The sequence below is a fragment of the Larus michahellis genome, chromosome 6 (genome assembly GCF_964199755.1).
Source record: "Larus michahellis chromosome 6, bLarMic1.1, whole genome shotgun sequence".
NCBI lineage: Eukaryota > Metazoa > Chordata > Aves > Charadriiformes > Laridae > Larus > Larus michahellis.
The window spans coordinates 31,482,198-31,501,206 of record NC_133901.1 but is presented as its reverse complement, the minus strand read 5'-3'; the positions used below and the strand labels follow the sequence as shown (position 1 = coordinate 31,501,206).

The 19,009-nt window shown below is 41.5% G+C and overlaps 1 protein-coding gene across 3 annotated transcripts in view; it reads right to left on the bottom strand.

Annotated features, from left to right (window-relative positions):
- Positions 1-4,043: 4,043 nt before the first annotated feature.
- Positions 4,044-19,009, bottom strand: part of TSC22D2 (TSC22 domain family member 2) — a 30,189-nt gene continuing 15,223 nt past the window's right edge. The window contains exons 2-4 of one of the 3 annotated variants that reach the window (XM_074590162.1): positions 15,292-15,363; positions 6,235-6,286; positions 4,044-5,494 (exon numbers count right to left, since the gene is read on the bottom strand). In XM_074590162.1, coding sequence (XP_074446263.1) covers positions 5,234-5,494; positions 6,235-6,286; positions 15,292-15,363 — 385 coding nt within the window. In that variant the 3' untranslated portion in view covers positions 4,044-5,233. The remainder of the gene's footprint in view (positions 5,495-6,234; positions 6,287-15,291; positions 15,364-19,009) is intronic. The other 2 variants (XM_074590161.1, XM_074590160.1) reach the window with 2 other exon arrangements.

Genomic DNA, 19,009 nt, shown 5'->3' with positions numbered 1-19,009 from the left:
GCCCCGCGGCCGGCGGCCGCCATGGCCGGGCGGCTCCGCAGCGCTGCGGGCCCGGCGGGAGGCCTCGTCCCGCCCCGGGCAGCGGCCGCTCGGCCCCGGCCTCCCGCTCGGAGCCGAGCATGGCCGCGCGTCCGAGGAGGAACTTTGTCCTGTTTAAGGCAGCAGCAGGCTGACCTCGCCCCAAACCTCATTCTCCCTGTTTTTCTTTCTGGTTCAGCCCCGGGCTGAGCAGAGGCCGGTGTCCCCCGGTCAGGGGGGTTTGAGGACAAGTGGATCCCGGCCTCTGTGCAGCATCCTGCAGAGAGAGCAAATCATTCCCACCCACGGTACCGAACCCGTGGAAAAACACCAGCAGCTCCTTCTGCTGGAGCTGGCTCCCCCCGTACTGCCCGGAGCCCGCAGGCGACAAGAGAAGCCCCTCAGATGGGGAAGGTCAGGGCATGCAGCCCTCGGCATCGAGCACCAGCCCGCTCGAGTCCAGCTCCGAGAGGCGAGTGAGAGAAGACGTGGTGATACCACCTCAGTCACAACGTGGCAGAGATCGAGCTGGCCTAGACACCGAGAAAAGACAGAGGACCTGGGGCTTCACCAAACCTCACTTCTCTAGCACCCTTCAGAAAAGACAGGCAAAACTCCTAGCCCTTTAACATGAGCACAGACTGTCCACAAAGAGAAAAGCACTTGTTAATCACAAAAGCAGCACAGCACACCGTACGAGCAGAAATAAACGCCCTTGCATGCTCATGGGAGAGTGGAAATCAAGGGGATATGCTAATGGGAACGCAATGAAACCTGCTCAAACTAAAATTCGAGGGGGCTGAGGTGCTAGACTGTTGCTCAACTGAAATCTTACCTTAGACCACAAAATGTTGTGACTTTTTTATCAAAGAGTAAAGCTCTTTTCCAGAACAGACAGGCCCTGACTAGCCCAGTGCTTTGTCTCGAGCACTGGCAGCAGGAGATGCTACGAGTTGATTCCCCTCCTGCTCCTCTCCTCACAGCCAGAAGCATTGTGTGGGGGTGGTAAGAGGGTACATCCCTGTTTGTCAACCTGCTGTCCAAGAGCCTGCCTAAGCCCTTTTAGAACATCCTACCTGCCTCCACAGCATCCTGTGGCAACCAGCGCCAAAGTTCCCTTTCTCCTCGTGATCTGGCGAGTAACTTCTCTGTGCTCACCTCACCCGTCGCCTTCTCTGGATGCTGTCTGAGCTGCTCATGGCAGCCTTCCCACAGCCTACCCCCCTTCAAGCCAGAGTCACGGCCTTCTCAGGCTCTCCTCATCAAGCATTTCCTCCGCATCCTCCCTTGTTTTTGTAGCCTTTCCCTGCATGTTCTGCCACATCCTCTTTGAGACGCAGGGGTTAATTCAGAGCCACCACAAGGCTAAATCTCATTGCTCTAAGACCTTTCTGCTCCAGCACAGCTCTGCCACCGAGACACCACGGCTGCAGTCCCTCCCATAGTCCTGCAGTCGAGCCCGTTTCAAAGCACTGCAAGTCCAGGAGCTGAATTACTTCTCTATTTCTTACGCTGAAGCTATGGCATAATTTCAAAGACAGGTATTACAGGAATATACAACAGCACTGCTGCCCAAAGGGGACAGCATCACACCTTTAGAGCCCACTTTCACACACAGCTCCCAAAACACGGTCATTAAAAGCATCCAAAAGCAATTAGCAGACACCAAGCAGCGTGCATGGCTGCCTGTGCCCACGCACAGCGCCAGCCAGACCCCCGAGCACGGGGAGCGGGGATCTCTGTCCCCCAGCCTCACGCCACGCAAGCGCTGCGGGGCGGCTGATTGACGTCGCTGGTGCCGTCACGCATAAGGACAAAGAAAGGCTTTACAGCCGCGGGAAGCTGACAGACACCGGGTAGACAAAGCAGCGCAGCAGCCAATACAGCCCGACAGCAACACAATCGTTTGTCAATGAGCCTTTCTTCCCCCTCTCGGAAATCTAACATTTAATAGCGTTGAGATGATCTCCCCACACTGAGGAGCTGCTATTCCTTTCTGCCCCCCGGCAGCAGCCTCAATTCTCGGGATGAGAGCGCAGCAATTCAAGGACCCTTTTCTGCCATTTTATAGTGTTCTTGCACAGCAAGCTGAGTTGGCATTTCGAGCAGCGTACAACTTACCGCTAGGAGAAAACTAAAACCAAAACCAAGCCTGATAGGAGTGGAGCAAAGCAAACAAAGGATTTCTAACAGGAACAGTTTAATCTTTGTTTCATCCCCTATTTTCAGCAGATTTACTAAATGCTTTTTTCTTTCAGAGGCAAAACCTCTCCAGACCACCTGCGTGTAAGTGGATCTAACTGTTGCTGTGCAGCAGAGATCACAGAGATGTCCCCACACACCAAGGTCACAAACGTCACACGAGAGGGAGAGGAAATGCACAGACACCAGCTCCACGGGAATGCCAAAGTGCTTGGGACTATCTTCTCATTGGCTTGATTCTCTACTTCTACCATCAGCAGGACATTAACAACTTAATGTTTCAAATGTCTTTCTATTTCACTCCTTAAAAATAAACTTCATCTGAAGGACTTCTGTTCCCAGAAGTCACCCAATTTGTCCCTTTTCACTTACTTTACCAGCTACATCCTTGCTGTATAGCTGGAGCGAGCTACTGATCACTGCTGGGAAAGAGATACACTTAGCTACTAAAATATTTTGTTTTCCAATTTGCACACAATGATGGTTTCCCTAAAGAAGTTACAGCAGTATACACGCGTGCTTGTAGCAGGCCAAGAGCACCAATCACCAAATCACAGAATGGTCGGGGTTGGAAGGGACCTTCAGAGATCATCTCAGCCAACCCCCCTGCCAGAGCAGGGTCACCCAGCGCAGGTTGCACAGGAACGCGTCCAGGTGGGTTTTGAGTATCTCCAGAGAAGGAGACTGCACTACCTCTCTGGGCAGCCTGTGCCAGTGCTCTGCCACCCTCCAAGTAAATAATTTTTTCATGATGTTCAGACAGAATTTCCTGTGTTCCAGTTTGTGCCCGTTGCCCCTTGTCCTGTTGCTGGGCACCACTGAGAAGTCTGGCCCATCCTCTTGACACCCGCCCTGTAGAACAACAGCTGAATCTACAACTGAAACGAAGATCATTTTAGTGTATTACTTCAGTGAGTACTTTTCTATATATATATATACACACACATATATACACACACTCCCCCCATGGCTTTTTTGAACTGTGCTGTGAACTGATGCTTACCAGGAAGGTGCGATGCTCTGATTTCTGGAACACAGGACAAGGATGCTTCCTTGAGACCTGAAGACACCAAAGCTTGCAGTTTCCAGCGTTGCTTCTTTTGTTTTGTTTTACCTAACACATAAACCTGACGAGAGTTATACATATACAAGGGTAAGATATTGAAGCAAACATTTGCAGGCACAGGCTCCGGAGTGAGCAGGACTGCAGCACCCAGGGGTGACGACTGAGCTGCGCCTGTGGCACCCGACTGGGAAGGCAGGCTGGGCCGTTTGCTCCTGTAGTAAATGCTTGGTTTTAACAGACCAAGCTGTTTCAACACGCCAGCACGCAGCCAAATGTTAATTTATATGTATCAGTGCAAAACCAACAGGGTCACTGACAGCATCAGAATTATGCTTTTCCTAGAACAAACAAAAAAACTCTGTTGCAAGAGAAGCAGTTATAATTTTGGCATTATTCTATTACTAGCTCACTGAATTTACCTTTCTCCAGTTTAAGAAAAAAGTTCTACTGAATTTAGTTACACTGTAACAACATCTACAGCCAAAAAAATTCACCAAAACTGCAGTTTAATTTCAGAAAATGTGTTAAAATATATATATATATTTATACATCAATTTGACACACTGTGTTAGTTTACACAAATGATGGTCTCTCTTGAAACTGTATTTATGAAATGTACATTTTTAATTTAAATACTCAGTATACACTGCACTTAATCTGCATGTTGCATTTATTAAATACATTAAAATCTGCAATGTAACAAAACGTTTTCTGCATACGAAATTCAAAACACCATTTTAAATGAACAAAAGATGGCTCACTTCATTTATTTTTTTTTAAACAACTAGTGCATAGCACACTAGCTCAGCTCCACCGACACCAGCTGTTCTTTCTTTTTTATTTGACATTGTTCACAGACTATTACATATTACAATAAGAGTGCTGGATAAAAACATGAGGTACGAAAGTGGTTCAAAGATTATAGGTCATGCAGATCATGCTAGACAGCAAAGAAAGTTGTGAATGAGAAAACACTAAATAAAAATACATAAAGAATGTGCATTATAAAATAAAAAAAAAAAACAACTCAATTACACAGCTTTGCTTCTTTGGTTACAAAGTAGGTTGAACAATTTCACAGCTTTTTATTCCCACCCAAAAAAAAAAATTATACGAAATGTCAAAAAGCAGAGGAATCATGGCAATTTCTCTCTATTAGAAAGTAGAAACAGAAATGAGCAAAGTTTTCTTCATCAAAATAGCCCATCAATTATTTATTATATCACAATAACTGGTGACTACCTGTACAGATGCACTATGGTCTTCATACTTACACTCTATACAAAATTTACATTCAAGCTGGATTCTTTACTACCGTAAATAAATACCAAGGGTAAATTGCCATTAGTGTTAGAAATATGCCAGGATTCTTTTGTTCAATTATTGCCTAAACATTTTATCTATTAAATGCAATCCCATCTATCATTTTACTGATACATACATTTATTAAAAAAAAAAATTAAAAAAGTTCTGTGACATTGTTCATGTACATTATGAAAATAGCAGCCCTGTAATAAATAAAACAAATAAATGAAACTAATGTAGGCAAATGTTACTTATATTGAAAGAACAGTGGCTCTTAAGATGAATTGTTACTTCTTACCAGATAGCAAGGCTGAAAGTAATCCACGGGAAATGGAAACCTTGGAGAGCCACCAAAGCTCGTAAAAGACCTCACTCCTGCACACCAAGCAAACGCATTTGTTGCACGAATAACTCCTCCTCCGACCTCCCTTGTGCACCCATGACGTAGCGGACACCAACTGCGCTTCATGACATACCCGTGAGGGACAGCTCTTGGAGAACGATTGTCTAATACTGAAAAGGCCAAACACACAACAGAAGCATGGCTACTCGCTTTCATATAAAGTGGAAAGAACATCAGTGGCACACAAGGACAGACTGCTCTCGGGTTTTTGTTTTGTTTTCAAAGGAGGCAGGGAAGCTTTACGCTGAGGAGACATTCGGCTGCTGTGGAGGTTGCGTTGGCTGCGGGGGCTGTGCTATCACTGTTTGCGCCTGTGAAGTGCTACTAGGATTGGCCTGTTGGGTTGAAAGTTGGGATAACTGATCATTGTTTGAAAGAGATTTTAACAGTGCGTTTTCTCGTTCAAGTAAAGAGTTTCTTTCAACTAATTCTTTTATTTGTTCCTTCAGGACTTCCACTTCTTCTCTTACTGCATACATCAAATGGCTTTTCACTAGATCCTGTGAAGAACACAGTTAACAGTTACACCAAGTGAAAGAACAGTTTCATTCCACTCCAACCCCAGAATTTACTATTTTACTGCTTTCACTGAATTAAGGTGGTAAGCCTGGAAAACTAAAGCACCCGTCACTGAAATTATATGGATAAATAGCCTTCAAGAGCAAATAACCTAGCTCTTGAATTCACTGTAGAGTGGCCTTTGCATCAAAAGCTGTTTCCAGCATTCGGCATTAAGTTCTAGTCACCTCGGTTACCCTGAAGACAAGGACTAGAATTACGGCCCAGTTACTCAGAATGAAAGCATCAGCTCTAAAGCTCTGAGTCTGCGTTGCACAATCCCAAGCACTGAGGTGTATGAAAACCAAGAAATAAGAAAGCCTCTAAATCAGCAGAAGAAAAAAAGAAAATCAAACATAACAAAAATGTCGAGTGTGGCACAGCGTAAGTGACAAGAAAAAGTAGTGAACTTCGCTGAAGTAAGAGACTTAAATGTGCTATTTATTTTCAGCACCCCTTCAAGTTCAATCAGCTTGTTCACAGAAATTCATAGCAAAATTAATTTAAGAACACTTCTGGGCCAACAGTAAAGGCAATCCTGGTTTGTGGTCACCCCGTAGTTGACACAGAAATGGTTGATACAGGGATGTTACAGACTCACAGAAACACGGTAGAGCTGGAAACTTACGCTTCATGATGAACCACTAATCCTATTAGAAATAACAACTTATTTTTTACTTACCATTGCCTGTTCTATTTTGTTGTCAATGGCAACAACACTTGCACCAGATGCACTGTAAATATAAGAAGAAAACTTTGTGAGTATTTCTGTAGCATTCAATTAAAACTATGCAGCCATTGGCACCTGCAGGATCCCTAGAACATGCTTTCCCCGAGAGGCTAAAGCTACAGGTTCAGTAATTCAGTACACAATCATGGGGGTTCCCTCCCCACGTGCACACACGGTATCACCCAGTGCTGTTAGAGCTCTTGAGAGACACTGCTCCTTTAGTTTATAATTCCTCAGGCTATGCTTATGACACCCATAACCAGAAAAATGCATTAGAATAAACAGTAAATTAACCACTTTGATTCCTTGCCTCATTTTCCAGCTTTCTTCACTGGGGAAAATGGATTCAGGGGATATTAATGGGGTCCTTCATTTCAGTTTTATTTTTGCTAAATTGTTTTTATAAAGCATTGAAGAAAAAACCTATTACAATATTTGTTCTCTGGCTTTACTTAAAAACTACTTTCCAGTTTATAAGTACCTGGATCAGCACTGTATTTACAACTCTGCAACCAAGTGGCAGCAGTCAGCAGAAGAGTAAGACATGACCAAAGCCCAAACTCCACGAGCGCGCTTACTCGGTTTCAACAAATTCACCCTGTATCATGTTTAACATCTCAGAAACGCATGGGCTGGTTACAGATAGGGTCAGTCTTGTTCCAAAGACTTACTAGTGCAGAACAACCCAACAAAACATCTCTGCTCTCGCTATAAGAATGTGTATTTACTACACGAAACAAGATGTTGAACTACATCTTGAAATCCCCGGTTACGGCCATTCAGGCCTTAATATTTTTGGCCTGTTTTCAAGTCACAATACCTGAACACAAGCCAGTCACTCACTCGTCACTCTCTGGAGTCAGAATTTCGGGGGGGTGGCGTCCCTGTTCTCGGGCAGACTCCGATCTCTCCATGTGAGAGGAGCTGTCGCTCTGCCCAGGGGGTCAGAGTGGGCACCCCGCACCACCGTCTGCGGCCGAGGAAGGCACCCACAGCACGCTGCATCCACACACAGGCTCTGCTGGTCCCGCACTCTCCGTCCCCGCCCTCCTACACTACGTCTCCGTGGTCCGATTTTACCCCCCAGCTCCATGTCTGACACAAGACAGCGGTGCTTGGACTGTTTACCAGCCCCACCAGTGATAACCGCTGATAATGCTGCCCCAGCGACGGACGCTGCTATCAGCAGCATGCAGCTACATTTAAAAAAAGCTAACGTAAGGGAAAAATGCAAGGTTTGCAGTCATGCTTGGAAACTCGCCTTCCTGAAAATACGTAATATTCACTGAAACCAAATGTTAAGAAAAAAATACTTAAGGCTTTGTAAAATGAGTATTGGCATTACGATCAGCAGTATTAGTTACATACATGAAACAAAGCTCAACTGTTCAAAGAATATGATGCTATTTAGAGAAATCCATTTCAACAAGTCTCACAAGAATTGTCAGTGCCTAGCACCAAGAATTTACAAGTAGAGGGAATCAGCTTTTTAGACTGAGGGAGTGAGAGCTTCTACTTCTAAACTGAACAAAACTTGTAACCTAAAGCAAAAGTGCTAAACACTCATTTCATAAGAAAATTGTTCCAGTGTCTGTCTTCTAAGGTTTTTTCAAGCCATACTCATGATAAACCTCCTTAGAATAAAAAGTATTTATAATTCATGACAAGGTTACATATTCTTTTCCATTTTGGATTAACGTGTTTCAGATCTATCTGAAACTGTTTAAAACGTTTGCGTTCAAGAGTCACTGAACTCCCCGAGACTGCTCCTTGTCCCTGATACAGCCATTCATGAACACCACTCTACAAGTCAGGTGAGGCAGCTCTGAAGAGATAAAGAGGAGCAAACAAAGTTAAAGCAAACAGCACACTTTGTAGTGGGATCTCCTTCACCACGTAATTAGACATCTTTTGTCAACACTTTTCTAGTTAAATTTGAGACTGGGACTTGTTCCTTTATTCCCATTTCAACTACTTTGCAGTATGATTATTTAAAAAGTGAAGCCCATTACACCTCTCAAAGTTAAGGCATTCGATCAGTTCCATGCAAAAGCCTCTCAAGGTGGAAGACAGGCAGCCTTCCCCTTCACCACCTGCTACCCTGTACCTGCCGGACACGCTGCAGAAGCGCCTTTCCCATGCTACACCTTGTGCTCCATGTTCTCGCCTGCCTTTTACATGAGTGCAGCGTTCCCATCACGGATGTAAGAACTGGCCCTCCCCGTATGTGTGATCTGAACGCAGCCAGAGAAACTATCGCTCTCCCACCCATCTTTTACACTTAAAAGGGATGCTAACAACAGAGTGCTGAAAGCCAGAAGTAGTTTATACACTACTTTTATTTGTTTGTATATTCTTGTTGCCCTTATCCCCAGAGCAGCTGGCACTACTATCAAAGTACTGCATCAGGATTGCAGACCTGCTCCCCACACAAATCCCAATGTCCATCCTGCTCGGCAGAGCCCAGGACCACGCAGACCACCCCAGGAGAAGTTCCACGCTGACAGAGCAGCCTTCGGTTAGTCAGGTGCTGTTTTATCCTGAGCACAGTATGTCACTTTGCTTTCTAAAAGCATACAAGAACTAGATTTTATGATAGCACCATTCCTATATGGGTCTGTCCTTTATTCATTTTATAGTGCTTCCCACAACAAATAGCTCCTGTGAGACGCTCAGAAGCAAAGTACTCCAGTGCCAGCTATTCTTACGGTATAGTCCAAATATGCTGCCAAATCTTAAAATTTCATATTTTTCTCAGATCCTTGGCTGTTGATATCAAATCCCAGTTTGCATAAAAATATTTTATCCCATGGCTGCAGAATAAAATTTATAGATACAATTCAGTCCTTATGAAAAGGCCAGGGAAAAAAAAAAATCTGTTAGGTAAGGCTTTTTGGATGTCATAACTGGAAAGAGTTTGATACATTCTGTGAGTGCACCATCCACTGTATATCCAATGTCTCAACTTGCACATTCACGAGTTAGAAGTGGAAAGACACTATTTACCTCTTACAAAAAAGGACCAATTGCTTTGCCATACTTTTAGACCAAAAAAGTTGTTTGTTCCAGGAGCTACAGAACTCTGGAAATTATTGTCAAAGCTGTAATACAGGAGCAAAAATCCAATCAAGTAACTTAGGATGGTTGGAAGAGATGGTTAGGCTTTTTTTCTTTTTTTTTTTTTTTTAAGACTTTCATAACTTTTTTGCAAGCTTCCCACGCCCCCCTCAAACTGAGACTTTGCCGCCAACTAGCTACCATACGTACACACTGTAATTCAGAGAACAATTCAGCTTGACTTGGACCTCCAAGTTAAGGTTATGTAAAGGACCAAAAAGAGCTTATCTTGGTATACCAGTATCACTCTGAAGCCCATCAAGATTTATAATCATCAAAACCAACAAAGATTACAAAGTACAGTTTTACCATTTCCAGAGATGGATGGTAAACCCAACATTTTTTTCGCTTACACACCAGATAAGCAGAACCCTATTTAGTCTGGGAAATCCTCATTTTGATTGTTTAAAAAAAAAAATCTTAGTGGCTTAAGTGTAATTTATTCATATTTTACTTTGAAAGACGAATGGGAAAACTAGATTTTGACTGCTAATAACACTGCTTAGCTATAGCTCACTATCAGGTATGCAGTGTTTGAAACAAATGTTCTATCAAATACTTACAGCTTGCACCTCGAAATTCTTTATGTTTTATTTTAGGACTATTTCTCCTATATGCCTACAACTCAAGAATAGCACTGTATTTTTTTTGTTTCAAATGTCTTGCAAACAAAGTGAGAGAAGTGTCTTGGACAATCAGGTACATACGGATTAAGAAAGTCGGAAGACAAGTGGTAACTCCAAGTGCAAATCTAATTTCTAATGCCTGTTGCACAATATGCAGCGATCACACTTTCCATAATGCATTCTTAAAAGCCTGGGTATAATTCTGACTTCATTGCTGCAAAAACGTTTCCTATGGAGACATGGGATCCCAAGAGTATGGTAAGATATTATTGGAAAGATGTTTCAGCATCATCAACAAGCTATATTATTTAAAAAAGTGTTTGGTAGCCCTGTTAGAACAACACTTAGCAGTGTACAGCTTCACCGAAAATACAGATATTGCGTCATCATCAAACAAGTGTTCTTTGTAAAGCATGATTCTGCAGTTGAAGAAGGCTTACTTACTATTCCAAAACTTGAACAACACTGTTCACAGAAAAGGAAAGTGAAAAAAATAAGTGACTAATAGAAAAATTGAGGATGAGGGGATCATAAGACAGCAAAAAAGGTTAATGTCTTAATTTTAACTTGCTAACGGCTGGAAGAAAAATTAACCTTCAACATCACCTCACATTGGTACGCATCAAGTTCTATTTCAATGGTGAATTCAACAAGCGCCACTGTACTCAGCTTGGTGTTTTCACCATTAATATCTTTGATATACCTATCATCCTTTTAAGAGACATGTTCTCGACTTCCAAATTCACTTCAAAAGCTAGGTAGAAAGACTTGGAATCAAACTTCAAAATAAAGGTATCTGCAGCTTAATTCACTCTGTATGCTTAAAAAAAGAACATAGTGTTTCATTTTTAGAGATTCCACAGTCCTCAGTACAATGTGTGCTTTATGCCAACATTGGATGCATTAGGAATGAGAGTTATAAACAGCCCTACTTTGGCACTGTCAAGTACTAGACTAGGCAATAGCGTTTCACATTTAAATGAGACTGCAAATCCGACTCACCATATGATATAAACTAATTTTGAAGATTCAGGTTTTTTTAGTCAGTAACAAAATACATATTCTGTATTCAGCTGTATTCCTGATTACCTGCATACTACTTTCCCAAGGAATTTCTTAGCAGCACCCCTCAAAAGACTGCCAGAATGCACGAGTTTTCTTGCTTTTTCGTGCTCTTGACATTTCTTCTAAATTTTAGCATCAAGAATTACTGTACTATTTAGCTCATGCTTTTAGATACATAAAATCTACCACTCAACATTGCTAATTCTTCAAGTCTGGAAAAGACTGCCCGCAGAACAGACCACAAAGAAGAGATGTTGCACATCACAGTCTCAGACAGACGTCCCTGAACCAGGTGATCTCCCCTAGCCCTTTCAGCTCTTTCGTTGTTACTGCTTGAAATCAAATCATCAAGCAACCTTTCTGGAAGGAACAGTAAGGTACCCTGAAACGTTCCCACATTTGTTTTCCTTGCAAGTGAACTAAAAACCAAAACAGTAAGTGCGTTAATTTATTCTTTCCCCTCATTTGTTTACTCATTTACGAGGACTTGTAGTGATTTAAACCACTACCCTTCATATCTTACCACCAGTTGAGCTATTTAGTCCATCCAGAGAAACCTTGTCTATTCTTGAAACTATTAAGGCATGTTTAATTAGCCTCCATCCAATTATGAGATTTTACAATGACAGCTTCCCAATACAATCTATTACCCAGCCTTGAAAGAGTATCTATGCAAGTATTTCAGATTTTCATCATTTTTCTTTGCAAAGCAATGTGAGAACACAAGAAAGTTTGAGGCAGTGAATTCAGAGCCTTGTGATTACCAGCTGATGCCTGGCTTTCCCTGCAAGTCTACTTACACTCCTCCACCAAAAAGAAAAGTACTTCCACAGAAAAATTTTCTTCAGTTTTACATGAACCTCTGAAAAATCAGTTGTTTAACACAACATCATAACTCATCTTAGAAGCAATGCATGAGGTCTATAAGAGACAGGATACTTCTGGGGAAAACCAAGATGTTGAGTTTAATTGGTTCGGATTTGTTGGTTTGGTTGTTTGGGGTTTTGTTTGTGGGTTGTTTTTTTTTTTGACAGTAAAGAAAAATGTGGCTCCTTCATAGTTTTGGTAAGGTTTTGAGTTATATTAATGAACCAAACACTCTTCCCTATGCATGAAGACAGTCACATTGCGCACCACTTCCATGAGAAGCAAGCATCAAGAAGAAACATGTTAACCACAACACTGACTAGGTCAGCGTGCTACATGAAATGTCAGCCTCATCCTAAGAGTTTTTAAATTTCACATGGAGTTTTAGACTTTTAATTTCAAATCAGAAAAGTTTCGCCCCAAAAAGAACCTCCAGATAAGGCTAAAATCAAGAAGTGGGAGATGTGCAATTCTCGACTTTCTCCTGTCTCCAGTAGGAGCATCTCATTTAACAGAAAGGCATGGAATAGCGAACTAGAGGTTTGGCAAAATCCATCATGTGAAGGGATGCAGTCTAATTCATCACATTTACATAAGAAGAAAGATGTTCACCAGCAACACTTAGAATACATTTATCTGAGTGCTAACGTAGTCAGAAAATCCACATTTTATGGGTTAATTTATATTATGAAGGTTTAATGCTTCACTCAAAAATGCAGTGGAAACATAAATCCTATTGATTTAAATTCAAGTTTACCAACAATGCTATGTTTTAGGCAAGCCCAACTGAAGCTCCTACGGGACTATTACCATACAAAGGCAAACCAGGCACAGAAGAGCAGTCACCCAGACCCATGTGAACATGCCAAGAAGCCATTATTCCTGTTCTTAATCCTCTGGGTAACCACACCAGCTGAAGAGAAAGACCCATGAGACTTGTGCCCTTAGCAACACCTACGTGAACACTATGCAGAACAACATTTGCAGGCTTCCTGCAAAGGTGTCAGCAACAACTAGTATTTCACTAATATTTAATGGCTCGATTGTTACCAGCACTCTTCCCTGCCATGGTGTGTTATTGAAAAATAAACAAGTCTCTATTTCACTGGAGCAATTTAGCAATTTTTTTTACTGTCTATTGCAATAGCATGTGGTCAGTTTTGCTGACTTCAAATGGTCCCAAGAGATGTCTGCTCATAGGAGAATAGTCTGTATTTGTTAGGAAAAAATACTGAAATTACACAGGAAGATTTTCTATTATGTTTACACTAAATTCAAGCCCTGAGGTTCACAAATTACTTCTGAAGGAGATGCAAAATGTAATTAAAGTGTTTACTGCCAACAGGCTTAAGATCCTTATGTTTTGCAGTGTGTTAACTCCCACATTTTGGGATGGGGAAACAAAGGGATTCTGAGGAAATTATGAGCTTATTGTTTTCACGGCAGAGATTTCTCTTTCACAAACTGGAGATCACAAGAAAACCCCTGTACCTGTTACCAAACCACTCAGGCCTGACAGCAGATCCCCTCCTGCCCAGGCCAGGCGGAGCTGCCAGGGCACAGCCAGCCTCCTGTCCTGCTGCCACCAGCCCCCCGGACAGGGCTCCACGGCCCCCCACCCTGGGAAGAGACCCTACAACCAGCTTTACCAGCTTTGTCCTTGACGTTTCCCTCCGTTAGGTTTTCATGGGAAGTTTACTGTTGAAAGCTTTTCAGTTTCAGTCATCTAGCTGAACAAAACTACGTAACGTGTTCTTAAGAAAAATCTAATAACTGGGTTATAAATGCAAAACCTGCTAAACCCTGTCAAAGACTTTGGAATTTGAACAGATTAGATGTTTAAAACTTGCATCAATCCTGATAAATTCTTCTATATTTTTACAAGTTCTTGTTTTTACCACAAAGTGTTAAACAGCAAAAACACAAGACTGTTTTTAAAGGAAGCCATTTACATTCTTCTACCTGAATTTAATGTTTTTCTATATCCCATGCTTCCAGTACGTGCTTCAGACACTGTACATAAACCTCAGATTTGTGAAGCCTCAATCTTAACCATTAATTGTTTGATTTTAGGGGTTTTTTTTATTCAGCTTCCTCATTTTAAGAATTATTTCAAGTTAAGAGACATGAAAATAGAGAAACAGACAAAGGCTACACCTTGAAGAGAGTTTTTGGTCTAACTACCAAATTTGCATTCAAGGTCCTGAAGTTTATTTCTGTTAAATAATGAAGTCCTTGGAACCTAAATACCAACTCCATCCCATAAATACAGGGAAGTGGCATCATTCGGAGCTTAAAGCAAAAATGCAAATTTGTACAAGTTTCTGCTAGAAAAGGAAGATGTGCTTTTGAAACTTAACCTAATGCTAGCACTTCAGAAAAAAAAAACCCAAAAGCAGGATGCATTAATATTACTTTTAACCACCAGTGTTGTATGGTATACAAATTATTGCCAAGCAAACTTTACAGGATTCAGTTAAGCTTTGCAAGTCGAAAAGCCTCTCAAGTCAAACACAGCCAGTATAATGATGAAATAGTTATCAATACTTCAGTAGCTTCTACAGAGCTTGCTAAGCAGAAGTATTGTGACAAGCCAGCGCATCACAAGGCATGAAGTCATACAATCACTAGGACTTCAACTTAATGCTGACAAAAAAAAAAACACCCTTCAAAATCATTAAAGTGCAGGAAAGAAACAGTTTGCAGCTACTGATGAATTAGTAATGCACCTCTGACAAGTCATATCCATAACAGATATGACTGTGTTGCACTTCATTGCAGTTTCTCGCCATGAGTTCAATGCTAACTTAGTAGGTAGGTTTACTTTGTCCTCGTATCTTCTCACAGTTCATATTTGTTCCCCATCTAGCTCCAGAATGAAAGCAAGCCAGAAAGCTTCCTTTCCTGTTTTTGAGACCAGAAGATTTTAACTTTGCCAAAAACGTGTTTGAATACAATATTTTCACAACTTGTTTTCTGATATACGACTCAAGCCACAATGCCAAAGAGTTTCCTTTTTTTGGATAAGGAAGCTGTAAATATTTTAGTGTAAATATTTAAACTTTCAGCTTACACATTATGTATGATACATGCATAATGGTAGGAGAAAAAAAAAACGTCATGTAATATATTTTAGACGTATTTAGTTTTAAGTTTCAGTAGGAAGACGTCACTTCCGTGACTGCTTTCAGACCTTCAGGCTGCAGAAGCCCAATATGAAGTTTTAAACATAAGCAGCAGTTCTGTGCAAACAAAAATGACGAGAAACTTGCATAGAGCAAAGCTGTTCATGCATACCTCAGCACGTATGCATTCCATACTTAAGCATTCATACCTATCCCAGAAGGTCTTTGACTCGCGTAACTTGTTGAAATGGAACGCTTGATAGAATGCAGTTGACGGATTCCTATGAGATCCAAGAATCAAACAGACATATTGAAAACAGGTACGTAATAAAAATTCTAACTCTCTTATTCAACCTGCATTGCAAAGTAAATTAGATGTCCAGACAGGCTAAATTCATGTCCAAAAGTTTACAGACTTCACAGAATGCCTAAAGAATAGTTTAATGACTGAAAGGCCTTACTGTTGCTATGGGTTTCCATTAAGGATATACTGATTCAAAACGAAAAAGTAATCCTGAAGCCCTCTGGATTTTCACGCTATTTCAAGTTGCTACTGCAAAGCCATTAATGAAACATCTCATTGTCACACTGACAGTCTTGGATAGGTAAGCTGTATACTGCTCTAATGCTATACGTACCTAAATTCAAAAGATACCTTTCACATTTTTAATATTTCACAAAATGTCTCTGCAAACAGTACCCAGTATTTCTATTCTACTTAGCACCCTACTTTATGATCAAAACACACCCGTTCTCCAAGGGGACCTAGAAGTCAGAGATAAATATGCCACATTCAAACTATGACAGATTAAGTTACAACTGAAAACCAGATCAAGTTAAAATTGAAAAGTGGAGTCTAAAGTGTTGCTAACTTTGTAAGCGGTTGTCAGTCATCCTCATGCTTCCCCCCCTGGAGGTGCAGTAGGACAACTGCTGTATGGAGGCGCTTTGCCAAGCAGTAACTGGGAGCGCTCCAGCTACCACCCACCAGTGACTGCTGAAAACCAGACACTACGGCACAAATTCTGTCCTCAGTGCAGAGCCCCTGAGACAGCCCGACCCCCCATTGTTCAGTGCGCATTTGCCCCACAGATAGCAACTATACCAAGAGTGTAATTTGAAGAGCACAGGTCTCCAAAGTCTCACCTGAACACTCACTGTTTACAAGATAATAGATGAAGCACAATGTCAAAATTCTCTACTGCTAGCAGCTGTCTCAGAACATTATACTTAAGCTTAGAAACTCCTTTCATCAATACTGCAGTTCATCCTTACTTTGGTATAGCTGTAGCAGCCCTAGTGAAGAATGCAACAGCTTAGCTGAAAAACCTTCAGAAAAGCTAGTATTAGTTCAAATTCCTTTTAAAGCCAGTTTTAAAATTAGACGTTTATACCAACGTAAGAAGCACACGTGCCCATCCCTTTTCTAAGTTCATGGCAAGAATGCTTCTTAAAACTTGCTTGCCTCCAACTTATTTAATTATTTCCATTTAAGTCAAATTACTGTACAGTTGAAATCATAAAACAAGAGAGTCACAAAAGCAGCACCACAACAAAACACTATTTATCTGAAGTAATTTGATTCCCTTGGCAGGTGTATACCAAAAAACCTGGCAAGAATAATGATATTTGTGTATCAGCAATGATCAGCAGTCATTTGTTTGAAGTGTCTGCCACTCCTCCTCCCACATTCACCACTCTACCCTTCAAAAAAATAATTCTATGTGAGCCCAGAACCCAGCTTAAAACCTGCTATAGGGGTTGCTTGATTATGCTGATAAATACCATGCTCTTATGTTGGTACTACTTCTGTTTTCGCAAGAAGTACTCCACACTTGAGCGACAACTAAATTCAACTAATTATAGGAAGAGCAACACAATAGCCAAAGGACATTTGAGTGATGCAGGGACTTAATGTATGGAGAGCAACTGGCATCTGCAGATAACAGAGCATTCCTTTGTTGAGGGGAAGGACCAGTCCCAAGCTCTTCTTTCTAATTCAGTTGTCTGTGAGGAGTATGTAAAAAAATCTCTTCCTCAGAAAGTGACTGTAAATAGAAAGTCATTTAACTTCCAAGATAAATTTACTTGCAGCATGTAAAACCCTATTGCTATTGTTAGATGTAAAAAGTTGTGGTTTATAACCACAGGGTATGTATTTCATACGGTCTATTTTTATGCTGATACCCTATGCACTATTTATTCTTGTACTATTCTTAAACAAGCATCCGGAAAGGTATGAAAAAGTTGACCTCGTTAAATTCTCATTTGTATCCTCTACTGTTGAAATTGCTTTTTGCATTACTTCAGACAATTAAGAGAACGTTTTCTACTCCGTAACTGTATTTTAGCAAGATGTTAAGGAGGGTGTGTACATGCGCACTATCTAAACAGGAAAAGCAAATGCACAAAGGTAACATGAATGATGCCTGATGTGCAGGTCTGAACTAATACGACTGAGTTTCAGAATGTTGAGGCATCTATTTTTAAGCACATTGAAGAGCAGGCATTAGAGAACTACCAAAAACTCCTTTCAGTTTGCAGAAACAATTGAGAAACTGGCGTACAGAAGCAGTATAATCTAGCCTGCTGCTGCTGTGTGACAGACAGGTGAAACACCAGAAGCCCTTCTGACACTGCCTGAACTGAACCAAGGGACAGCCTGGACCATTAAAGCAGATTCCTCAGGTCCCCTCACCAGCAGACGGCCATGTCCAAGAGGTCAAGGCTCGGTCCCTGGCGTTGGCAGATTGACACAGCAGAGCCAAGAGCAGCCAGAAAGGGTTACCCCTGACACTAAGACAGAGAAGGAGAGCCCACCTCCTCTTCCACAAGAGGTACACCAGACACTTCTCCCCCTCCATCCCTGGTGAGAGAGGAGAACAGGCATTCCCAAGGACAGAGAGGCTCTATTCCAGCCCCAGAGACTATGGCAGACAACCAGCCCAGCACATTTAAACATTCAAGCTGTATCCCACTTGGTAAAAATGCCTCCATTTCTCTATAATGAAGTCCTACAACACATACCATATTTATTTCCTTTAAAAGCTCACAAATGTCAATATTCACAACATACTCCAATGTTGTGCCTTCTAACAAAAGTTTTCATGCAACTAAATTTAAAGGACGAGAATTGTATCAGTTCTCTGAACGCTTGAAACTTCAAGCTGTCCCTTTAAAAAGGAAGTCTAAATCACATCCAAAGCCTCACCTCATATTAGAAGGAGTGTCCTCCCACTGCCATTAATCAGGACAAGCATATGCCAAATACAAACTTTATTCTAGACAGCTCTGCTTCGCTAGAAACCATGCCCATGAAAGCTGGCAAACTTTCAGGCATACAGATAAGTGCCTTTTAGTTTAAATAACGATACTGGCTTTGGAAGTGCTGGATATCAGCTTGGCATAGAGAGGCTGCTGAACAGAAGCCTTTTTTCCAGCTTCTACCTGTGGAGGAGGAATACTAACATCATTGTTCCTGACACAGCTGAAGCTATGCTTCAGTCTTCAAACTACTGACCAACATCAGCAATTAAGGGAAACAAGAGGAGGAACATGTGAAGAATACCACACTCCTCCTCCCCCCCCGCCAAAACATGGCAGAACAAAAAATTCACACCTGAGCACCTCAGACAATTCCCTCTCTCAATATCACCAACTACTGTTTTCATTAACTTTGAGAACAGGAATGATCCAAAAGATTAAAAGGGCCTAAGTACCTGTCTTGGAAGAACATGAGAGTAACAGGTCAGACAACCTGAGTTAAATACCTCAGAGAAAAACCAAAGCAAAGCAGAACCACCTATTTATTATTACCTAGACAGCAGCAAGCCAACACAGATGGCCTTTTCAGAAGCTTGTGTCAGACAAAAATTCCTTCTGAGAAAAATTAACAGGCCTCATATAGAAAGAACACAGAAGATGTGA